Source organism: Anomaloglossus baeobatrachus, chromosome 1, assembly GCF_048569485.1.
Source record: "Anomaloglossus baeobatrachus isolate aAnoBae1 chromosome 1, aAnoBae1.hap1, whole genome shotgun sequence".
NCBI classification, from domain to species: Eukaryota; Metazoa; Chordata; class Amphibia; order Anura; family Aromobatidae; genus Anomaloglossus; species Anomaloglossus baeobatrachus.
The window spans coordinates 626721405-626747560 of NC_134353.1; the positions used below are offsets into that span (position 1 = coordinate 626721405).

Below are 26156 nucleotides of genomic sequence, written 5' to 3' on the forward strand. Positions count from 1 at the left end.
GCTAAAGCGAGGGGGAGGTCTAAGATAGTTTCAAAATGTCCCTTACTGGTATGGTAGTAACTGCTCATACTTTGTTAATTTTGATATCTGTAGTCACACCTAAGGAACGGACGTGAGGCCATACAAATTAGTTCTGGCAACATTCAAGACAGACCTTTCAAAAAATCCAAATTAGCAAACAATACTGTAAACACCTTCAAAAATTAATTCCACTCCAAATTTCCATGTGGCTATGTACACCATACCTTGTGTCCACAATATAAATAAAACATATCCATACATAATCCAAAAAGAAAAACAGATTAGTAAAACTAATTATTTAACTAAGGCTTTACACCAGTCAGTCACATGTACCAAGTTATGTAAGAAGTTTCCCCTGTACATGTAACGTGGTGCGAGGTGGTAGCCATGGGTGAGGTACTCATCTGTTGTGCCCTGACACATTACATGAAAGAGGGGGTTACTGGCTGGGTGTGTGGACATGTGTTGTTGGGGCGCTATGGCCCTGTAGGTCGCATGATGCAAATAATTTCAGCTGGCCAGGACCAGAAGCGGACCAAATGTTGTATGACTCAGTGAGGGAGACCACCATTCATTATGAAGATTGCTTTACTGAACAGAAACTTGAAGACAACTATGTACAGTAGAAATCGCATACATAACTTCCTCACCACAGAGCATCTCTAAACACAATCTCTTAACTTCTTCAACTTCACTTAGTCCTGCCTAAAACAGGCTTGCTTCTCTCACCACTACCCAACTTAGTACAACAGTTCAGTTTGTGATATCTTCAACTCATAGTTCCGCATCCTATCTGCCTATAAATGGAACAGATTTGCCTATATGACTAACCTTAACTTATAGATTGCTGATGCTAAAGGAACTCCCGCCTGGGCATGCAATCTCTCATGTTCTCTATTCCATTATGGCCCTTTACGTCCCTGAGTTGTGAACTACTGAGTGCTAGACATCCTGTCCCAGGACCCAACTCCAATCGATCACTCAGTACTTCGGTCAATTCTCTCTCAGTACTCACATTGTAGACTTTGTCGGTCTCCGCTAACACTAGTTACACACGCGTCTTGCGGCTTTGCTCACTAACCAGACCTTAGGTCTGTCACTACTGCATGCTGGGTCATATTTGCTTGGCTAAGAGAAAACTGTCACTGTCCCTTCACTCTAACTCCAAGCTAGTTACAAATATTAACTCCATCTTACCCAGCAATCAAACAAAACACATCAACACATTACAATAACACGGATGTCTTCAAGGGGGGAATGTGAGCAATATGTTCATCTTCTTAGATACATGCTGCTTTTTTAGAGCATTTTAGGCTAGGAGAGAGAACCTTTGGCAGGACACGCATGCACAGTGCTCAGCAATCCATTATTAATATTATTATTATTTTTTTAATTATTTTATCATTTACAGGGTGAAGCTCTTGAACAAGCAATTATCAGTCAAAAGCCTCAGCTAGAGAAGTTGATTGCTACCACTGCTCATGAAAAAATGCCTTGGTTCCATGGCAGTATTTCAAGAGAGGAATCTGAACAATTATTACTTACTGGTATAAAGAATAATGGGACTTTTCTGTAAGTAGATTTTACATATATAGTAATCTGGTAATGCTGCACATTGTAATTAATTCATATTAAAAATCAATCACATGGCTTTAAATGTGGATTTAATATCACCAATGTTAACATTAATTTACATTAGATAATGTTAAAGTTACCTTTTTTAATTATCGTTAGCCCTAAAAGTTAAATGGGAATATCCTTTTAAGTAACTTTTCAGAATAATCATGCATTTAGCAAACAGACAGAAGCTTCAGCATAGAGAAAGTTGTCCAGGAATACTGAGCAATGTAGATGTGAATCCAGCTGGGGTGAAGTAAAAGACTTGCTTCTGTCTGTTTTCTCACACTGCTCCTCATGCCTCCCCTCACCTATCCATAGACTATAATAGGAAGTGTAACCTGAGACTTCACTGTCCTTGCAGTCTCTTTTGTCTTGAGCAAGACAGAGATCACTTATTTTTCCACAGTGGATGATAAGTTCAGGACGCAGCGGGGAAGAGAAGAGGTCCGCACACAGACACCGCTGCACACAGACACCACTGCACACAGACACCGCCGCACACAGACACTGCCGCACGCAGACACCGCCCAGATAGACACCGCCACAGACAGACACCGCCGCACACAGACACCGCTGCACACAGACACCTCCGCACACAGAAGCCTCTATATACACCCCAGCAGCCTCTATATACACCTCAGCAGCCTTTATATACACCCCAGCATATACACCACAGTAGCCTTTATATACACCCCACAAGCCAAAGCCTCTATATACACCCCAGCAGCAGCCTCCAGCACACAGTAAAAAAAAAATTGATTATACTCACCTTGCACTTTCTTCTCTTTTCATACTCTGTAGTACTTTCTCCCTCCCCTCGCTGACCCTGACGGCTGCTTCCTATTTCCTCCTCGGCATGTCCCGCCCACCTCTCTGCTCAGCTGCCTCCAGATTGGTTATGGGTGTTCCTGAGGGAGTGGTGCGGGCAGGCCCCTTAGATACCCGACTGCGTCCTTAACACTGTGACAGACTTTACAAGGACAGTTGCTTATAGATAGTCAAAAGGTATTCCCAAGAAATGTGGTGTACAAAAATATTTTAGGTTGATATTGTTAACTAATATATTATAGTGTCGATGTACTTCTTCCGTCCGATGATTTATTTAAATACAGTTAGATATTCATGTAATAGTTTATATATTTTGATGATCTGTTTAATAATTTCGTTCATCTGTATTAAGTTGTATGAACAATAACATTTAATAATAATGTATATATTTTACCCTGTATATTCATTGCATTATTCTTAAATCTTCATAAATAAACTACATACATATTCTAGAATACCCGATGCGCTAGAATCGGGCCACCATCTAGTATATATATATATATATATATATATATATATATATATATATATATATAAATGGCGTGAATGTTCATCTGCCAAAGATATGTGGGACCACCCACGGCAGGTGTTCTATTGATGCTGATTAAGAGCTTCCATCAGAGGCTAACTCAAAGTTGGACGGATGATGACTCGTTGACTAGGAAAAAACCTGAAACATTTTACATGACATGAACACTGATTTTGACAAATATAAACATGACATGCAGTAAATCAGATCAATAGTTGAGAGCAACTATTTTAGTATTTAGGCTATGTGCGCACGTTGCGTAATTTCATGCGTTTACGCTGCATATTGCACTGCAATGTAACTGCATGTGTCCTGCATCCCCAGCACAATCTATGAAGACTGTGCATAATCCATCTGCATGTTGCGTTTGAGAGCGCAGCAATTTGGGTACTGAAATTTTGATCCAAATCCGTGCGTTCAAAAATGCAGCATGTCACTTATTCCATGCGCTATGGATGCAGCTCCCACTCTGTCTATGGGAGAGGCAGCATCCAGAGCGCATGAAACCGCCATCTATTCTGCAGACACACTGCATCCATTATGCAGTGTTTCTGCAGTGATTTGAAGCACACATGCACTGCGAAATCGCTGCAGATTTTTCAGCATGGACACTACGCAACGTGCTCACATAGCCTTACTACTCTTTTAGTTATTCACTTTGCTTCTTGTTAATTGATACAAATATGCTATTATCACTTCTATTTTTTAAATAATTCTTTCTTTCTCAGCCCTTTTTCCACACTTGCCTAAAACTTGCATTTTAGCTTTTTGCAGAATACAAGTTTTTCAGGCTGGTGACATTTAGGCATATTTAAAGAGGGTTTCTCTTACTTCTGGTTGGCAATACACATCAGTCAGCAGTCAATTTATTTATAAAAATGCTGAGTTAGATGTATAAATAATATATTGCTCAGTCTTCAACAACACTGCCAGGATACCTTTTAATAGTTATAAAAATTTAACTTAGTCTTTACCTATTCACTGAACTGAATCGCTTCACCGTGATATAAAAATATTTAATACATAAGCAAACAATACTCCCAAATAAAATAGAAGGCAATGTATAAATAATTGAGCAGTGTAACCGATGGTCCTAAAACTTACCCTGGGAGATGGGAAAAAAACACTTGTTTTAAACCCATGCCCCTGCTTTTGATGTGGGCTTGCATGCCGAGCCTGCATCTTTCACTGCAGATGAAGGTTGAATTATTTAGCCTTCATCTGCCTCTAACAGCCACAGGTGGTGCCTGTTTAATGCGCACCAGCAGGGGAGCGTGCTTTCTGACCCCTCATGGGCGCACTTGCAACAAAATCACATGACGCCGATGTGTTGTCATGACAGATAATGGTCTGTTGAAGACCCCTGTATCTGTTATCACAGTACAGGGTGGGCCATAAGTATGGCTACACCCTGGTTGGGCCACACTATGCATACACCCTGATAAAAAAGACTAAAGTTGAATTCAAAATGGCTTTGCAGATGGCCACCATGGGCGTCCCCCGGCCTTAAATGTTTTTCCCCTCCCATGTACTAATATGCCACGAACGGTAAGATGATATCAGCAACCACTTCCATTTTATCAGGATGTATCCCATACTTATGGCCCATGTAATTTGAAGACAGCATACTGCAAGGATTAACATTCATATTACAGCCGCGCTTCTTTTATCTCAAAGTGTGTTTTTGTTTACCTGCAATGTTAGTTTAAAGGGCTATTCCCATCTCCAAGATCCTATCCCAATATGTAGTAGGTGTAATAATAAGAATATTAGCAGATACCTCCAATTAGAAAGGTAGTATAGTTCTTCTGATTCACTGTTACCTCATGTGCAGGGCATTGCAGGATCTTAGGTATCCATGGTTATGACCACTAACAACTAACTGGCTATGACTATATGCATGGTCGTAACTATGGATACCCAAGGTCCTGCAATGCCCTGAACATGAGATAATGATCTAGTGAGTCAGAAGATCTATACTACATATCTAATTGGAGGTATTTGCTAATTTTATTATTTTGATTATTATTACACCTACTACATATTAGCATAGGATTTTGGAGATGGGAATACCCCTTAAAGGGGCACTTTGCACACTACGATATGGCAGTTGCGATGTCAGTGGGGTCAAATTGAAAGTGACGCACATCCGGCATTGCAGGCGATATCGTAGTGTGTAAAGCCTTTATGATACGATTAACGAGCGCAAATGCGTCGTAATCGTATCATCGGTGAAGCGTCGGTCATTTCCATAATTTGGAAATGACCGATGTTATGATGTTGTTCCTCGTTCCTGCGGCAGCACACATCGCTGTGTGTGAAGCCGCAGGAGCGAGGAACATCTCCTACCTGCGTCCTGCGGCTCACGCCAGCTATGCGGAAGGAAGGAGGTGGGCGGGATGTTTACGTCCCGCTCATCTCTGCCCCTCCGCTTCTATTGGCCTCCTGCCGTGTGACGTCGCTGTGATGCCGCATGACCCTCCCCCTTAATAAGGAGGCGGGTCGCCGGCCAGAGTGACGTCGCAGGGCAGGTAAGTGCATGTGAAGCTGGCGTAGCGATAATGTTCGCTACGCCAGCTATCACCATGATATCGCTGCTGCGACGGGGGCGGGGACTATCGCACTAGGCATCGCAGCATCGGCTTGTGATGTCGTAGTGTGCAAAGTGCCCCTAAGCTTCCTTGCTTTATCATTAGTCTGACTGAGGAGCACGTGAGCTGAAGCCCGACTCAGCCCCCTCTGTGATTAGCAGCTTCCGTCTATGGAAATGTACACTGAAAACCTGTTGGGGGTTTAGACAGCTTATTAAGCTCTGCCACATGGCAAAACTAAAATCATAAATTATAGCAGAATGGTTGCACCCAGTGAACAAAGTGATACATTGTTAGATTCGAGGTCTCTATGCTTATACCATGCTGCTCTCATATTATATAGCAAAAACCTGCTGACAGATTCCCTTTAAGGGGTTTTAGGTGTAATTCAGTTATTTTATTTTTTTTAGAATAAGCTGTTTATGACCATTTTATGACTTGTGTCATGCATTTTTCAACAAGTCAAACATACCTGGCTAATTATACAGCCAATGTCTAATACATGCTGCATGTGGACCTCAGCACATGGCTATAATGTGTTTTCAATCATGTCAAAATAAAGGATATAATTTTTGCACATGGAGGTTCTGGTTTCGCTTTATATCCTTAGTCATGCATCTCTTTGAAGGTTTGATATTGATTTTAGGATTGCTACTCAAGATAATTGAATCGATTCAATGCAAATTGAATTTGATTGAAATTCTAACATATTCACAAGTCACCGCGAATTTGAACAATTTGCAATTTGATCTGTGATGACTTTTTACATTTTTGCAAAACATTGCATCAGTCACAGAAAGCTGACACGACCTAAGGCACGACTGCAGGTGGGACTCCCGGCAATGTGTTCCATCCAAGGCAATCAGGAGTGACTTTTTAGCAGCTATTTATGATTTTAGGATAGTGAACATGTCACAGCTCAGGTATAGAGATAGTAAGAGAGATCCGTAAATCAGTGAATGCTGCAGTCAGATTGTAAATAACGGCTGAGGTGAAGGGGAAGTGCCAGCAGCAGTGCCAGGCTCGGTGTGACTCGTCAGGGATATGGTGTAGCGCGCATCTGCTGCATGAGAATTACAATTACACATTTATTTCTTCATTCTTATACAGTAAATTCATTTCACATAGTGTGCTTGGTTGTCATAAGTGATTGTACTGAGTTTTTGTATTTCTTGCACAATACTGTAGTTTTTCAGAATAGGGATATAGGATATTTGTAAAATACAAAAGAAAATTCCCCAAAATACAGAGATGTACAGTACAGACCAAACGTTTGCACACACCTTCTCATTCAAAGAGTTTTCTCTATTTTCAGGACTTTGAAAATTGTAGATTCACATTGAAGGCATCAAAACTATGAATGAAAATATGTGGAATGAAATACTTAAAAAAGTGTGAAACAACTGAAAATATGTCTTATATTCTAGGTTCTTCAAAGTAACCACCTTTTGCTTTCATTACTACTTTGCACACTCTTGGCATTCTCTTGATGAGCTTCAAGAGGTAGTCACCGGAAATGGTTTTCCAAAAGTCTTGAAGGAGTTCCCACAGATGCTTAGCACTTATTGGCCCTTTTGCCTTCACTCTGCGGTCCAGCTCACCCCAAACCATCTCGATTGGGTTCAGGCCTGGTGACTGTGGAGACCAGGTCATCTGGCGTAGCACCCCATCACTCTCCTTCTTAGTTAAATAGCCCTTACACAGCCTGGAGGTGTATTTGGGGTCATTGTCCTGTTGAAAAATAAATGATGGTCCAACTAAACGCAAACCGGATGGAATAGCACGCCGCTGCAAGATGCTGTGGTAGGCATGCTGGTTCTGTATGCCTTCAATTTTGAATAAATGCCCAACAGTGTCCCCAGCAAAGCACCCCCACATCATCACACCTCCTTCTCCATGCTTCATGGTGGGAACCAGGCATGTAGAGTCCATCCATTCACCTTTTCTACAAAGACACGGTGGTTGGATCCAAAGATCTCAAATTTGGACTCATGAGACCAAAGCACAGATTTCCACTGATCTAATGTCCATTCCTTGTGTTCTTTAGCCCAAACAAGTCTCTTCTGCTTGTTGCTTGTCCTTAGCAGTGGTTTCCTAGCAGTTATTTTACCATGAAGGCCTGCTGCACAAAGTCTCCTCTTAACAGTTGTTCTAGAGATGAGAAGGTGTGTTCAAACTTTTGGTCTGTACTGTGACTGCAACTGTCAAAATGTGCATACTGCAATCACAAACAAATATATATACCATACATTTCATTAACCATAAAAGCAACAACAATGCAGCAAAAACACATAAAAAAGGCAGCTGTTTTTTTATTCTCATTGCTTTCAATGGTGAAAAAAGTGTGTGTGTGTGTGTCTGTGTGTCTGTGTGTGTGTGTCTGTGTGTATGTGACTGTGCCTGTCTGTGTGTGTGTGCTTGTGTTTGTCTGTGTGTATGTGTGCATATCTGTGTGAGCGTGTCTGTGTATGTGTGTGTCTGTGTGCGTGTCTGTGTGTTTGTGTGTGTGTGTGTGTGTATGTGTGTCTTTGTGAGTGTGTGTGCATGTGATTTCTGGAATCTCATAGGTTTTGCTGGGACTATATGTACTGTATATATGTATATGTATAAAACTAATTTTAAAAAAAATTCAGCAAAAACATGTGACCATAGCCTAACTGTGCCTATATGTTTTTGCACACTGGTTTTACTAATCTAAGTTGACAACTCTACATGCCACATCTATACAGCTGCCACACTGCTTTCTCTACACGTACAACCTACCTCGCATTTCTTATTATATTATTTTTGGCAAGGATTTAAAAATTGTGGCTGAAAAAAATTGTCAAAAATGAATTCTAGTGTTGTGCAAAATATGTGGTAAAAGATAAAAAGGCAATGCATGGGGTAGTGTGTGTGCACATATTGCATATTTCGATGCAGAAATTTCTGCACCATTTCTGTATCTCTTGGCAGGAAAAAACACAGGGCAAAAAAGAGCGTATTTTTGTATGCATTTTTCACCTGCGCTTTTTCTGGTGTTTTTGTGCAGCAATAAATCCGATAGACAGACAGACAGAAAAACAAACATATAGGCATATAATTGCACAACCCCTCGACATATAATAAAATTGCACCCTGTGGAGCTTATTGGACAACTTTTTATAATTAAATAAATAAAAAAAATTACATGGGGTCCCCCAAAATTTTTGTAACCAGGAAAGGTAAAGCAGACAGATGTGTACTGATATTATCTGTCTAAGAATGTCCATGATAATTGGGCTTTTCCCAGCCTAAAAATAGCACCCTGCATCCGTCCCAGAAGTGGCGCATCACATTAGATGCACAAATTTCGGGGCTTTGCCTCAGCAGCCTCTTCCCGATGGCCCTGATGCATTGGCAACCAGGGTAATGGTTCTTGGGGTTGATGTCAGCTGTGAAGTGTCCAAAAACACAGCTGGCATTGAGTCCTGGTGGTAGTAATGGAGACTAGTGGTGGTAGTAATCTGTCACTTTGTCACTCTGTCTATATGTATGTCTGTCATTCTGTCTGTATGTCTGTAGGGCCTCTCTCACATGTCCGTGAAAAACCACGCACGTTTTTCACGGACGTGTCAGAGGTGCGTTTTGCCCTCCATGAGCCATGTTTATGGGCTACGTGTGTTCTCCGTGTGTTATCCGTGATAACACACGAAGAACGGAACTTTCTGCCCACCTGTCCCTGGCGTTGCTCTCCGTGGTGCTGATCTTTGGTCTCCGATCCTGCTGACTCCCCGCTGCTGCTGCTTCCGGCTGCAGTGAAGTGAATATTCAATTAGCATAATGAGTGGTGGTCGGCAGCAAGTGACAGCAGCGGCAGAGACAGGAGGGCAGGAGAGGGTGAGTAAAGGTTTGGGGGTTTTTTTTCACAGACACATGTTTTCTCTCCGGTGCGTGTCACGCAGAACAGATCCGTGTGGTCCGTTTGCATTATGTGTGACACGTTTGCATTCCATGTGACACCCGTGATGCCGGAGAGAAAACGGACATGTCGGCGTGAGAAACACACGGACACACGTAAGTACGGAACGGACACACGTTCCGTGCGCAAATACTTACGTGGGTCCAAAACCATAGGAATACCTAGATCTACGTGTGTACGTGTCTCCGGTACGTGAGAAAACTGGCAAACACGTACTGAAGGCACGTGAGTGTGAAAGAGGCCTAACATATACATGTATATATAAAGACAAAAGAAAGTAAACAGAGTATGTGAAAATAATAGCTCTAAGCTGTGAAAGTATGGTAGTCTCACAAAAGGAGAAGTAAGCCGGTGCAAACAAGTGAGCAGACCAAGGAACAAAATGAAATAACCACCCATAACCATTATAATATGTTTAGTACACCTGGAAACAATGAAGGAGAATATTTACTCTATGAATGTGCCCCTAGCATGCCCAGGGGCCATTTGACTCTTGTATTGACAGTGAGGCCAAATAAGTTATTATTATTATTAGTAGTAGTAGTAGTAGTAGTATCTATCTCTATAGCATTCACTGCTGTCTAAAATTTGAATGCAAAAATAGCACAAAAACACAGAAAATCAACAATCATTTTTATATCTACATTTTTATAGCATTTTTGATAGTCACCCAAAGAAGTCAATGGGGGAAAAACTGCTGCAACAATGTTAAAAGAATTGACATGCTGAAGATTAATTTCTGCATCAAATCTGCAAGGAGAAAATACTCCATGTCTGCATGACACTTTATTCACTGCAAATCAACTTTTTTGCAATAATTTGCTGAAGTGGCAAATTTGAATTTAAAAATATTTAAAAATATTAGGTCATTTTTAATTGCTACTTTCATTCGGTGGCACTAGAAATCCTGTTCTCTTCCTCTGAGAATAGGCTATCTGGATATTTAATTTCCCAATGGAGCATTGCATGACCTATAAGTCACTCTAAAGGCTGCTTTACACGCAGCGACATTGCTAGCGATGTCGCTCGTGAAAGCACCCGCCCCCGTCGTTTGTGCGTCACGGACAAATCACTGCCCGTGGCGTACAAAATCGCTAGTACCCGTCACACATACCTCCCTAACGACGTCGCTGTGGCCGGCGAACAGCCTCTTTTCTAAAGGGGTGGTTCGTGCGCCATCACAGCGACGTCACACACCAGGCGTCCAATAGAAGTGGAGGGGCGGAGAGCAGCCGCATGAAAGTCACGCCCACCTCGTTGCCGGAGGACGCAGGAACGCTGTTGTTCGTCGTTCCCGGGGTGTCACACATAGCGATGTGTGCTGCCTCAGGAACGACGAACAACCTGCGTCCAGCGCCAGCAACGATTTTTTGAAAATGAAAGGTGTGTCAGCGATCAACGATTAGGTGGGTATTTTTGATCGTTAACACTCGCTCATAGGTGTCACATGCAACAATGTCGCTAACGACACCAGATGTGCGTCACGAATTCCGTGACCCCGACAACATATCGTTAGAGATATCGTTGCGTGTAAAGCCCCCTTAAGCCAACTTGGCACTCTTCACAAGGAGAAACTTGACTCCTTAGATCCCGTCTCATGTATAGCACATTACAAACAAATTGTCCCAATGATTATGCTATGTCAATGAGGTCTAACTTTTTGTCTAAAGCCCGCTACACACGCTTCAATATATCTCACAATCCGTCGTTGGGGTCAAGTTGTAAGTGACGCACATCCGGCATCGTTTGTGAGGTATCTGCGTGTGACAGCTACGTGCGATCAGGATTGAACGCAAAACCGTTGATCGCAAACACATCGTATCATTCTCTAGAATTGAGCGTTTTGTTGCACGAACCTAGTCAATTGTAACGTGTGACATCCCTCATACGATTTTGGTGTCTGATGCTATGTGCGCAGGTGTGCGCTCTGCACCGCAGCTTATAAAAGGTCTGCTTCAGAGCGCAGCTGAAAAGCTGCGTTCTGAAGCGCCTCACAATGTCTGTCATTCACTAATCTCTGTCAGTCCGTCACTATCTCTGTCCCTCACTCTCTGTCCATGTCAGTCTATCCCCCTCTCTCATATACTCACCGATCCCCGGCGCTGCACTGCATTCACACTGGTCCGGCGGCTTTTACTGTTTTGAAAAAGCCGGCCGCCCATTAAACAATCTCGTATTCCCTGCTTTCCCCGCCCACCGGCGCCTATGATTGGTTACAGTGAGACACGCCCCCACGCTGAGTGACAGGTGTCACACTGCACCCAATCACAACAGCCGGTGCGCGTGTCTATACTGTGTAGTGAAATAAATAATTAAATAAAAAAAACGGCGTGCGGTTCCCCCCAATTTTAATACCAGCCAGATAAAGCCATACGGCTGAAGGCTGGTATTCTCAGGATGGGGAGCTCCACGTTATGGGGAGCCCCCCAGCCTAACAATATCAGCCAACAGCCGCCCAGAATTGCCGCATACATTATATGCGACAGTTCTGGGACTGTACCCGGCTCTTCCCGATTTACCCTGGTGCGTTGGCAAATCGGGGTAATAAGGAGTTATTGGCAGCCCATAGCTGCCAATAAGTCCTAGATTAATCATGTCAGGCGTCTATGAGACACCCTCCATGATTAATCTGTAAATTACAGTAAATAAACACACACACACCAGAAAAAATCCTTTATTAGAAATAAAATACACAAACATATACCCTGGTTCACCACTTTAATCAGCCCCAAAAAGCCCTCCTTGTCCGGCGTAATCCAGGATGCTCCAGCGTCGCTTCCAGCGCTGCTGCATGGAGGTGACCGGAGCTGCAGCATACACCGCCGCTCCGGTCACCTCCACGCAGGTAATGAAGACAGCCGCGCGATCAGCTGCTGTCACTGAGGTTACCCGCTGTCAATGGATACAGCGGTGGCCGCGGGTAACCTCAGTGACAGCTCAGCTGATCGCGCTACTCACCTCAGTTGCTGCGTGGAGGTGAGAGGAGCAGCGGTGAGTAGCGCGATCAGCTGAGCTGTCACTGAGGTTACCCGCGGCCACCGCTGGATCCAGTGACAGCGGGTAACCTCAGTGACAGCAGCTGATCGCGCGGCTGTCTTCATTACCTGCGTGGAGGTGACCGGAGCGGCTGTGTCTGCTGCAGCTCTGGTCACCTCCATGCAGCAGCGGTGGAAGCGACGCTGGAGCATCCTGGATTACGCCGGACATGGAGGGCTTTTTGGGGCTGATTAAAGTGGTGAACCAGGGTATATGTTTGTGTTTTTTATTTCTAATAAAGGATTTTTTCGTGTGTGTGTGTGTTTATTTACTGTAATTTACAGATTAATCATGGAAGGTGTCTCATAGACGCCTGACATGATTAATCTAGGACTTATTGGCAGCTATGGGCTGCCAATAACTCCTTATTACCCCGATTTGCCAACGTACCAGGGCAAATCGGGAAGAGCCGGGTACAGTCCCAGAACTGTCGCATCTAATGTATGCGGCAATTCTGGGCGGCTGTTGGCTGATATTGTTAGGCTGGGGGCTCCCCATAACGTGGAGCTCCCCATCCTGAGAATACCAGCCTTCAGCCGTATGGCTTTATCTGGCTGGTTTTAAAATTGGGGGGGGACCGCACGCCGTTTTTTTTAATTATTTAATTATTTATTTCACTACACAGTATAGACACGCCCACCGGCTGCTGTGATTGGGTGCAGTGTGACACCTGTCACTCAGAGTGGGGGCGTGTCTCACTGTAACCAATCATAGGCGCCGTGGGCGGGGAAAGCAGGGAATACGAAATTGTTTAATGGGCGGCCGGCTTTTTCAAAACAGTAAAAGCCGCCGGAGCAGTGTGAACGCCGTGCAGCGCCGGGATCGGGGATTGGTGAGTATGAGAGAGGGCTGCTAACTTCAGTAACTTAGGAGATTAGCGGTCACCGGTGAGTCCTTCACTGGTGACCGCTAATCAGGGCGTGACACAGACAGAGCCGCAGCATGACCATGAAGTCGGGTGAGGTTCATCCGAGTTCATTCTGACAGTGCGGCTCTGTCTGTGTCTGCTGTCATCTGCCATTCAGCTCTGCTACATGGCTGTCTGTGGCTGCTGTCAGCGGCCATGTAGCAGAGCTGAACGGCAGATGACATAGTAAAAACGCATCCCTACACAGTACACACGCTTGGCAAGTCAATAAATAAATAAAAAAAAAGGTGCCCAATGCATACGTCACAGAATACATGATCTAAAGGATCGCACACAAAATTGACCAATTTAACATAGACTACTAACGCACGTGTGACAGCTAATGAACGACCAACGTGAAATCTCATAAGATCCCGTATGCAACCTGGGCGTGTCACATCGCAAATGCGATTGTACAACTAATTGCAACGTGTAAAGTGGGCTTAAGATCAAGTGTAGAATCTTTCAAAACCGTTGCTAGTCAGAGGCCTCTGATGTAGATTGATATAGTAATGCGCACTCAGTGAAAACTTCAGAATGCATGCATTATACAGCCATCTCGTCAGGAGTCCATGGCCCCTATGATTGTAGACATGAGGTTGGGTTAAGTTTGAAAACTTGAGGTACAGAACTAGCGAACATGGTTTGCCTGAACTCGCTAAGGGTAGAAAACCAACAGAGTTTCATTGCATATTTTCACTTATTCTTTCACACTTTTTTAAGCACACAAACTTATTCCAGGCCTTTTTGCCTGGATGGGCAATTTTTTACATTTCCTGGCGGAATAGTCGGATAGTATATACACAGTAAACACCTTCAATTTGTATTTTATTTTATTTGTTTTCACTGTGGTTCCTCCTTTCAACATGTATTTGCCACTTAGACCTTTCAGGGTTCCCTTATGGGCTTCCACCTGTTTGATCTAGAGGAGGAGTGTGGTCATCAGATGCCACTCTTAGTGGCAAACCCCTTGCTCTTCTCCTTTGGGAGAAGTGCTGAACAGATCAGGTGAATGTTGTGAATACGACAGGCTCTCCCTACACTTTGGCGAGGGGAAGCCATTGATCCCTATGTCTCACTGTCACCTTCTAACCCTGAGGGATGTGTACAAGTTTATTGGGAGCCCATCTTCTTTGGAAATAGGCTGTAACCGGTTGCTTCCAAGTGCACATTTTTTTGTAACAATATCTAATTTTTATACATTTGGGTGAAGACCACAATCTTTATGCTTTCATTCCAAATAAAAAGGTCTAATATGTTTATTACCTACTGTATATGTTGATTTTAACACATAGGTTTATTAGTTAGGTTGTATCTTTGCTATTTATTAGCATGTCTGCACAAAGTTCACATGCATGTCTGGTTGTTATTTGATTTTTGGAGTCAATACTCTATTACTTGTCAACTATGTCTAGATTCAATCTTCATATAGAATAGCTAGAGGTGAAGTTGTAAGTTCAACGGCTTTCCTGCATACTTGTCTTAAACAACATTTTCAGTTAATATTCACAGGATTGACACCACATTCTTTAAAAGACAGTTTCTTATATACACATTCAGACTCACAAATTATGACTGCAATTGGAGTCCAACCGGCTACCAGAGAGGATGAGGGTATGGTGCTTCCGTTATTAGGCACTGTGCTGTTCTCCTGATGGCTACGCTACCTTCCCAGGATAACTTGTAGAGTCTTATATCCTGCAGTGTCAGTGACTCGGTCAGTCAACACTGACTCCGCTAACAGTCCACACCATTCACGAAGCCCACTTTGGGGTGAAAAGGGGCACTTTCTGGTCCCTCGTTCTACCTCACTGAAGCCTCCCTGCTGTCAGCTGTATTTTCTGGTCACCAGGTTTCTTCTTCCTGCTCAGTCTTCTGCCTGTTCTCCTCCACACCACACTGTTACACTGTGCTACATCTACTTCATCATTGTCTGCTAACTTTTCCCTATCTCACTATCTGACTAAAACCAGGAAATGCCTTCCAATATCCCCTCAGTGTGGGGCGTGCCTATTCAGCTAACCCTTTCAGTCCTGTCACTAAAGGTTCTATCTGAGCCTCCCTTCCCAACTAAAGGGCCAAATGCCATCTGGTGGTAGCTGACAGTACTGTGACATAACCCACATAACAGAGCTTTTTGACATTTCCACATTACCACCATTACACCTGAAAACACACAGGTCAATAATATTTCTCTTAATCACACCTATAAAAGGCATGACATCATAAGGGGCGACAGGGCACTGGTCACCTTCTTACTAAGTTATTTAGCATTAAGGGGCAGCAAACATATCTGAATCTTAAAACATGAAGGAGGCTGTAGAACTTTCTACTACATAAAACATAGTAGGTTCTACCTATGAGACTTGCTAACAGTATACCATGTTTTTCCAAAAATAAGACTCTGTCTTATATTTGTTTTCCCCCCTAAAAAGCACTAGGGCTTATTTTTAGAGGAGGTCTTATTCTTGGAGAAACACGGTTGGGTGGTAAGTTTACCCCCCAAAAAAGCAGGACCCCCCCACACTTCCCAGGAGACTCATACTTACCAGACCCGGATGTCTACGTGGCTCCCAGGTCCTCCAGTGATCTCCAGTGGGTGCTGCACGCCATCCTCCCCTGCTTCGGGCTGACACATTGACAGCCACACACGCGCACGCACACATACATTACATCAAATTACATAACATGCAGCCGGCCGCAGGGAATGATGGGAGGAAGTCACGTGTGTCCGCAGGTCCTGTTGCGGAAGGTCCTTGCGCTCCACCGCACAGCCTCTCAGTATTCTGCCGGAGAGAAGAAAATGGTGTCACTGGATGTGGTGAGTGTAATGCTGCCACCAGGGGGAGCCAGAGCTCTGCAGCAGACGACACTACACAGAGCAATGAGAACCAGGAAGGAAATGCACAGCGTTCTCATGCACTGCCTAATCAGCACAGCTGAGAGGCAGAACTGCAGGGTATGTGAGGAATAGTCAGACAGGCTGGGTGAAACACCGTACGGGCAGAAGCAGGACCGGAAGAGCGTGCAGAAGCGAAGTCAAAGTCAGGCTAAGGTCAGTACCGGAGGAAGCAACCGAATGGGGAAATAGGAGGGGGGACACAGGACAGGAGGGACGACCAGGGGACAGAACACAGACAAGGGAACGGGGGCACAGGAACAGACAGATCAGGATATCACTCACAGGACCAGCAATCACAGGCAAAGCAGAGCTCAGCTTATAGCCGGCGCTGGTTCACTGGAAGTGTCAGCTTTTAAGGCATCCGGTGGCCGGAAGTGAGGCCCGAGAGAAGGCTCCGCCCCCTAGCCATGTGGATAGGGAGGCGAATCATGACAGTGAGTATGTGTGCTATCCGATGTGTGTGTGATTCGATGTTTGTGTGTTTGCTTTGATGTTTATGTGTGTGATCCGATGTTTGTGCGTGTGATCTGATTGTGTGTGCGATCTGATTGTGTGTGTGATATAATTGTGTGTGTGATCCGATGTTTGTGTGTGCGATCTGATTGTGTATGTGGGAGATCGGATGTGTGTGGGTGTGCGATAACTGCAGGTCTTTTGCTCAGCATCTGGGGAGTATGATTACGGGGTGCCCGTGTCGCGGGCGGAGGAGGGGACGCTGCGCTCTCCCACTGCTCGGGTCCGGCCGCTGCTGCTGCTGCGGCTGCCGCTGCTCGGTGGTGGCTCGAGCGGTGGGCCGGATCCCGGGGACTCGAGCGGCGCTCCTCGCCCGTGAGTGAAAAGGTGGTTTTGATTGTAGGGATTGGATATTGTCTGTGACGCCACCCACGGTTGTGGAGAAGTTGGTGACACCACCGCTGCTCTGGACGGGGATCCCGGGAGCGGTGACAGGGAGCAGCCTTGTTGTTAGTTCTCCCCTCCGTGGGTAGCGGGTTAGTTGTCCTGGGGCCTGGTGATGGGAGTAGGGGTGGATGGCAGGCGGGTTACAGGGCCTGGTGAGGTGCAGGGTCGCGGGGGCAGCGCTGTGCCGCACGGCACGGTGGTACTCACTCAGCCAATGATGAAGACACAGTTCTCGGTAAAACACACGGCTGGATGGACGGGTCCCACAGACGGCTGCGGTGTTGTTTCTCCCGGCAGGTTGATGGTGACTGCCTTTCCCTGCACCTATGTATGGTAGATGGTTCCAATGGGTTCCCACCGGTAACCTGCTCCCCAGCTTGGATATGGGCTGGAGGAGCCCCTTTTGCCCGCAGGCTCTGGCCCTGAGAAACGGTTGCCTTGGCGGTGGCGGTGTCTCCCTCTCTTGGTTGGACTGTTGCCTTCTGTCGGGACTTGGCCGCTGGGAAACCCAGGAGGTTCCCTTCACTAACGAATTCGGCAAATTCACGGCGACTCCTAGCCTTGCCGGAGTCCGTAAGCCCCTGCCAGATGGTGCTGGCTTCTCTTTGCGTACCGGTCCGGGACCGCCGGGCCACCGCCCGTCCACGGTCGTTACGGTAAGCTCTGATAGGCCACTCCTGCAGACGGTCACCACCGTCTGCCAACCTTGCTGATCTGTCCGGGCCACACACCCGGACCAACTTCAGGCTTCTCTACCACTTTCCTTCCTCTCACTTTCCACTCTCAAACTCATCTGTCTGGTTTTCCCGCCTCCAGGACTGTGAACTGCTCGGTGGGCGGGGCCAACCGCCTCACCCACCCCCTGGTGTGGACATCAGCCCCTGGAGGAAGGCAACAAGGGTTTTGTGTCTGACTTTGGTGTGCCTGACCGGGAGTGTGGGGTGTGTTGGTGTTGTTCTCTGTGGCCCCTGGCTTGTCCAGGGCGCCACACCCGCTGTCTATAATGAAGTGTCCTGCAGTATCTGTAATTTCTTTAGCTGCACGGACACTTAATTATTGATCCGCAACTAGGGCTTATTTTAAAAGGAGGGCTTACAGTCATATGAAAAAGTTTGGGCACCCCTATTAATGTTAACCTTTTTTATTTATAACAATTTGGCTTTTTGCAACAGCTATTTCAGTTTCATATATCTAATAACTGATGGACTGAGTAATATTTCTGAATTGAAATGAGGTTTATTGTACTAACAGAAAATGTGCAATCCGCATTTAAACAAAATTTGACAGGTGCATAAGTATGGACACCTCAACATAAAAGTGACATTAATATTTTGTAGATCCTCCTTTTGCAAAAATCACAGCCTCTAGTCGCTTACTGTAGCTTTTAATGAGTTCCTGGATCCTGGATGAAGGTATATTTGACCATTCTTGTTTACAAAATAATTCCAGTTCGGTTAAGTTTGATGGTCGCCGAGCATGGACAGCACGATTCAAATTATCCCACAGATTTTAAAGGATATTCCGGTCTGGGGACTCGGATGGCATTCCAGAACATTGTAATTGTTCCTTTGCATGACTGCCTGAGTAGATTTGGAGTGGTGTTTTGGATCATTGTCTTGCTGAAATATCCATCCCCTGCATAACTTCAACTTTGTCACTGATTATTGCACATTATTGTCAAGAATCTGCTGATACTGAGTTGAATCCATGCGACCCTCAACTTTAAAAAGATTCCCGGTGCCGGCATTGGCCACACAGCCCCAAAGCATGATGGAACCTCCACCAAATTTTACTGTGGATAATAAGTGCTTTTCTTGGAATGCCGTGTTGTTTTGCTTCCATTCATAATGCTTTTTCGTATGGCCAAACAACTCAATCTTTGTTTCATCAGTCCACAGGACCTTCTTACAAAATGTAACTGGCTTGTCCAAATGTGCTTTTGCATACCTCAGGCGACTCTGTTTGTGGCGTGCTTGCAGAAACGGCTTCTTTCGCATCACTCTCCCATACAGCTTCTCCTTGTGCAAAGTGCGCTGTATTGTTGACGGATGCACAGTGACACCATCTGCAGCAAGATGCTGCTGAAAGTCTTTGGAGGTGGTCTGTGGATTACTCCTTGACTGTTCTCACCATTTTTCTTCTCTGCCTTTCTGATATTTTTCTTGGCCTGCCACTTCTGGGCTTAACCCCTTCAGGACCATGGACGGATATATCCGTCATGGAGCGTGTCCCGTTAAGCCCCGCCCCCTGCCGCGGCAAGGATCGGCGCACATATCAGCTGTTATCAACAGCTGACATGTGTGCCTACATGTTCCGAGTGGAATCGCATTCCACCCGGAACATTAACCCCTTACATCTCGCTGCCAAAGTCTGGCAGCGAGATGTATATGCGCGCGGCCATGTTTTTTACTTACCGCCGCCCCCCACCGGAAGTCACGTTAGTGATCACGTGACTTTCGGGGGTTGCCATTGTAGCACAGGGTCATGTGATGACGCCTGCAGCTATGATGTTTTACTTTCGTTTTCACCCGGCCGGGAGCAGGGGTAAAACAAAAGTGACTGAATCTGCTGTTTACAGCTGTATAGCTTTGATCAGCAGATAGATAATAGCGATCGGATTGCTGATCGCTATAGCCCCCTAGGGGGACTAGTAAAATAAAAGTAAAAAAAAGTTTTAAAAAATAAAAAAAAAAAAACAAACCTAAAAGTTCAAATCAACCCCCTTTCCCCACATTGAAAATTAAAGGGTTAAAAAAAAAATAAATATACACATATTTGGTATCGCCGCGTTCAGAAATGCCCGATCTATCAAAATATAAAATCAATTAATCTGATTGGTAAACGGCGTAGCGGCAAAAAAATTCCAAATGCCAAAATTACGTTTTTTGGTCGCCGCAAGTTTTAGGCAAAATGCAATAACAGGCGATCAAAACATAACATCTGCACAAAAATGGTACCATTAGAAATGTCAGCTCGAGACGCAAAAAATAAGTCATCAGTGAGCCATAGATCCCAAAAAATGAGAACGCTACGGGTTTCGGAAAATGGCGCAAAACGTACGCCACTTTTATTGGACAAATTTTTTTTAACCCCTTAGATACAAGTAAACCTATACATGTTTGGTGTCTACAAACTCGCACCGACCTCAGGCATCATACCCACACATCAGTTTTACCATACAGTGAACACGGTGAATAAAACATCCCAAAAACTATTGTGCCATCACACTTTTTTTTGCAGTTTTTCCCCTCTTGGAATTTTTTTGCTGTTTTCCAGTACACCATATGGTAAAACTTATGGTTTCATTTAAAAGTACAACTTGTCCCGCAAAAAACAAGCCCTCATATGGCAAGATTGACGGAAAAATAAAAAAGTTACGGCTCTCGGAAGAAGGGGAGCAAAAAACAAAAATGCAAAAATGGAACGTGCCCCGGGGCTGAAGTGGTTAACAAGAACTGTACCTGTGTTCTTCCATTTCCTTACTATGTTCCTCACAGTGGAAACTGACAGTTTAAATCTCTTAGACAATTTTTGTATCCTTCCCCTGAACAACTATGTTGAATAATCTTTGTTTTCAGATTATTTGAGAGTTGTTTTGAGGAGCCCATGATGCCACTCTTCATAGCAGATTCAAATAGGAGAACAACTTGTAAGTGGCCACCTTAAATACATTTTCTAATGATTGGATACACCTGCCTATGAAGTTCAAAGCTCAATGAGGTTACAAAACCAATTTAGTGCTTTAGTAAGTCAGTAAAAAGTAGTTAGGAGTGTTCAAATCAAGAAATTGATAAGGGTGCCCATACTTTTGCACCGGTCAAATTTAGTTTAAATGCAGATTGCACATTTTCTGTTAGTACTATAAACCTCATTTCAATTCAGAAATATTACTGAGTCCATCATTTATTAGATATATGAAACTGAAAAAGCTGTTATAAAAACCCTAATTGTTATAAAGAAAAAAGGGGTGCCCAAACTTTTTCATATGACCGTTTATTTAAGCCTTGCTCAGAAAATACTGAAAATCCCTGCTAGGGCTTATTTTTGGTGGAGGGTTTATTTTTGGAAATACACGGTAGCTGCATACATACAGTGCATATGATAATATATATAATATATATATATATATATATATATATATATATATATATATATATATATATATATATATATATATATATATATGTGTATATATATATATATATATATATATAAATATATATATATATATATATATATATATATATGTGTATATATATATATATATATATATATATATATATATATATACATATACACCATATGTAAGTATACTGATAGCACTTGTTATGGCCTAAATAACAGACTTGCATGATGTGCAAAAACTCTGAGTTTGTGGTTTCTGTTCTGAGCTGGTAGGAAGTTTTCTTGTCACATCCTGAATTGACCAGTGGTTAGTAGGAAGTCGGTTGTCTAAGAGTGAAACTAACTTGAAAATAAGAAAGCAGCAAATGTGTACAATAGCAACACAGGCCATTCTAATCCAGTCACGTAGCAAATGCTAAAATAAAAAAATATCAGGTAACGACTCTCATTATGGAAACCAACTTGCATAAGGAGACGTGTAGGCCAAACAATTCTTCCTGGAAAAGAATGAATGCAAGTTATCCCTCTTCCAAGAGGAAGAAATCTGCTTCTGTAATGCCACCTATTGGAGGTAATAAAGGGCCATTTACACGCTGCGACATCGCTAACAATATATCGTCGGGGTCACGGTGTTTGTGATGCACATCCAGTTGCAGCATGTAACACGTATGACCGACCTTAAACTATCACAAAAGAGGCAAAAATCGTTGGTATGTGAGAGGTCGTTCACTTACCAAAAATCGTTGCCTGTTCAGTAGTGAGGTTGTTTGTCGGTCCTGCGGCAGCACACCTCACCTTACCTGCGGCCGCCCGCAATGGGGAAGGAAGGAGGTGGGCGGGATGTTCGTCCCGCTCATCTCCGTCCCTCCACTTCTATTGGGTGGCCGCTTAGTGACGTCGCTGTGACGCCGAATGAACCGCCCTCTTAGAAAGGAGGTGGTTCGCCGGTCACAGCGACGTCGCTAGACAGGTAAGTAGTGTGACGGGTCTGAGCGATGTGGGCGGGTACGCTAGCGAGATTGCAGCGTGTAAAGTGGCCTTTAGTCAATGTCCACCCTATAACAAGCATTGCTACGTGACTTTGGATATTCAATCAAAAATATATTTGACTCCAGGCACTAAGGTTCTGTCACACTATAGATGTTATTCACACTCAGATTATTAGCCAGGGTGTGGTGGTGCTCAGCTAAAAGTCAAAAACATACTGTATTCCATAAGAGCAGAAAGAAGTAAAATACAAGTAGTGTCAGTCACCAAACTTTTTTATTTCATTTTCCACAATCTAAACTACAAAGCCATATGCAGAGCCCTGTCCAATGCCTAAGGTTTTTTTAACCATATTATCTGTATGAATCTTGACTCAATCGGTTGCAGTTGAGGTAGGCGTAGTAGGCACTTTAAATAAAATGTCCAGGCTTTTCTATTAAAACTCAAAAAAGCATACCGCGAACACAGAAAATAAATGGCCTTTCAGTGTAGGTTAACTGGATACATAGTCCAAACAACAGCAATTCAGTAATAGTACAGTAAACAAGTCCTAGCAAGGCGACTTCAGACAGACAGCTAATGATACACCTGAACTTTGGTACATCCACCATAACAAGCCCCTGGGTGGGGAAATGTGAACAGCTAGTCCTACCCATCCCTGCCTTACTCATGCCCTATTAACACTCTCAGTATTATATGTGCTAGAGCTTGCTTCCGGTCTTATATCACTGAGGATAACCACCTCTGTGATACATGTCTCCCCTCTATGATGTGTCCAGCTGCCATTTTACAGGTCTTGATCAAGGCCTTGAAAAAAATGTGCATACTACTCTCCTATAAATCAGCTGTCTACAGCTGTCTACACATGGTGATCTCTTTCTTTTTGGAAAGAGACAGCTTTCTTCCTCTTGGAAGAGGACTAATTTGCATACTGTATGTACATGAAATCTTTAATTAGCAAATGCCTGTAGTGAGTGCTGATTACTGACAAAGTTGATTGTTGCTCATTTACTTAAAGAGGATAGCAACTATTTTTTATTGAATGCCTAAAGCGGGCTTTACACGCTACGATTTCGCTACAGCGATCTCGTTGGGGTCACGGATTTTGTGACACACATCCGGCCGCTGTAGCGATGTCGTAGCGTGTGACTCCTAGGAGCGATTTTGGATCGTTGCAAAAACGTCCAAAATCGCTCCTCGTTGACATGGGGGTCCGCTGCCATTTATCGCTGCTGTCACAGGGGCGAAGTTGTTCCTCGTTCCTGCGGCAGTGCACATCGCTACATGTGACGCCGCAGGAACGAGGAACATCTCCTTAGCTGCCTCCGGCCACAATGTGGAAGGAAGGAGGTGGGCGGGATGTTACGTCCCGCTCATCTCCGCCCCTCCGCTTTCATTGGGCGGCCGCTTAGTGACGTCGCTGTGACGCCGAACGGACCGCCCCCTTAGAAAGGAGGCGGTACGCCGGTCACAGCGACGTCGCTATGGAGGTAAGTATGTGTGACACATACACACACTTACACGCACAAACGATGGGGGTGGGTCGCATGCTAGCGATATCGGGCCGGATATCGCAGCATGTAAAGCCACCCTAAGTTTAGAAGAGGTCATTAATAACAGAACACTAGAGTTGTGTCACTAGCACGACCGTAAGTCAGCTGTTATTGGTGGCGGCTGGGAGTTCAGAGTTTTGATGGAATCCAAGAACTTCCAGCCGACAGCAAGTGATCAGCGGAGGGTGCTGGGTGTCATATACCCACCTATCAGATATTGATGGTCTATCCTAAAAATGTAATCGTCCATCAGTAAAAAAGATGCTCTAAAAGTTGCAATTTTATTGAAGAGAGAAAAAAACATCTTTCTTTACTCTGCACAAAATTTATAAAGCGTGTGATCCATGTTTATGAATGCGAAAAACGTTTGACAAAATAAAGAAAATTTAATTTCTTTTTATGTAAACTCCAAGGAAACACGTTATTGTAGTGGACAACACCCTTAATAATGAATACTGATAGGTTACAGGTGAAAATCACACAGGACATATAAGCTGAAAAGCACAGTGATTTTCACAATAAGGCTTTAACATTGAATTGAAAAACTTATGGCAACAAAAGTCTACAAACTCATAACAGGGATGCAAGCTTTTTAGCAATAGTATGAACACAGCTTTGGGTCTACTCATCTGCTTAAACACACAATGAGTGAATCCAGAGTCCTTCATCTTACCTCCTGCACAACACCCTAGGATGGAGATATGTGAACAGCTGTCTCATCTAAAGGGTGCTTTACATGCTGCGACATCGCTAGCGATTGCTAGTGATGTCGCGAGCGATAGCACCCGCCCCCGCACCCGCGACATGTGGTGATCGCTGCCGTAGCAAACAATATCACAATGGCAGCGTCACACGCACATACCTGTTCAGCGACGTCGCTGTTGCTGCCGAACAATCCCTCCTTCAAGGGGGAGGTGCGTTCGCTGTCACAGCGGCGTCACAACACGGCCGTCCAATAGAAGAGGAGGGGAGAAGATGAGCAGCCGGAACATGCAGCCCACCTCCTTCCTTCCTCCTTTCCGATGGACGCAAGTAGGATGATGTTCGTCATTCCTACGGTGACACACACAGCAATGTGTGGTGCCACAGGAACAACAAACAACCTGCGGAATGAAACACCAACGACATTATGATTTGGAGCAACGTGTCAACGATCAACGATTTTTGCCGTTTTTGCGATCGTTGATCATCGCTCCTAGCTGTCACACGCTGCGATGTTGCTAACGACGCCGGATGTTCGTCACAAACACCGTGACCCCGACGATATATTGTTAGCGATGTTGCAGCGTGTAAAGCACCCCTAACTCTTTAGCTGTTCACAAACCCAGCCCTTATTATGACTGATTAATCCTCTTAGTATATAACATGTTGGATATGCTTCCAGGTTCACATCACTAAGGCTGACAACCTTAATGAACCATATCTCCCCTCCAGGATTTCACCAATGACCCTCTTACACCACCAATTGACTAGTCTCTAAATCAGTCCTATCTGCGCTGCTGTAGCAGAAACAAGATATTTTTTTTTCTATTAATCTATTTACACACAACAGAAAACTAAAAGAAAAAAGAATGGTCTGAGGATGGGTAGCTTTATCCAGGTAAGCAAATGGGCAATAACACTCTCCGCTCCCCCTTGTATTGCCCCGATAACCCTGCCCTTTTGTCCTTCCCCTCCAATCCGATTCCTTGCAAGTATCCTCCAATTCCATCCTGTTCCTACTTTCAAATTATTTAATCCCTTAATGCCCACCCTCTATATTGTCATGAGGCATGTATGCCCTATGGGTGCTTCCTGGCCTTTCTTAACAAGTTAAAAAGGGATTTTGGTTGTTCAAAATGTATTATTTAAACACTCAATTGCTTACAACTTGGGTAAAAATGGCCACAACCACCCCTTAATTAAATAGTATTACAAAGTCAGAGCGTCCACAACAATGGTGCCCCAAAACCATATATATAATCAATGTAAACATTACACGAAAATAAACAGCTAAAAGTTCTAGTCCAGAGGTAAACCCAGAATCTTACGATTTTCCCAGGCCGTGCCATACCTGCCCAGGGAGAAAGGTATTAATATCACATAATTAATACCCTGAACTCTGCAGGACCTATGCCCGCAAGTTACCTTGGCCTATAACAAAAGCCATTATTTTCTGCCTAGTGTCTTCTAACCAAAAGAACATCACCAACTGACCAGTTTCAGACCCACTATATC

At 44.1% G+C, this 26156-nt stretch overlaps 1 protein-coding gene across 3 annotated transcripts in view; it reads left to right on the forward strand.

Moving 5' to 3' along the window:
• The window catches only part of SYK (spleen associated tyrosine kinase), a 216659-nt gene that overhangs the window by 124215 nt on the left and 66288 nt on the right, over positions 1–26156 (forward strand). For all 3 annotated transcript variants that reach the window (XM_075340664.1, XM_075340656.1, XM_075340672.1), the window contains one exon: positions 1433–1593. In XM_075340664.1, coding sequence (XP_075196779.1) covers positions 1433–1593 — 161 coding nt within the window. The remainder of the gene's footprint in view (positions 1–1432; positions 1594–26156) is intronic.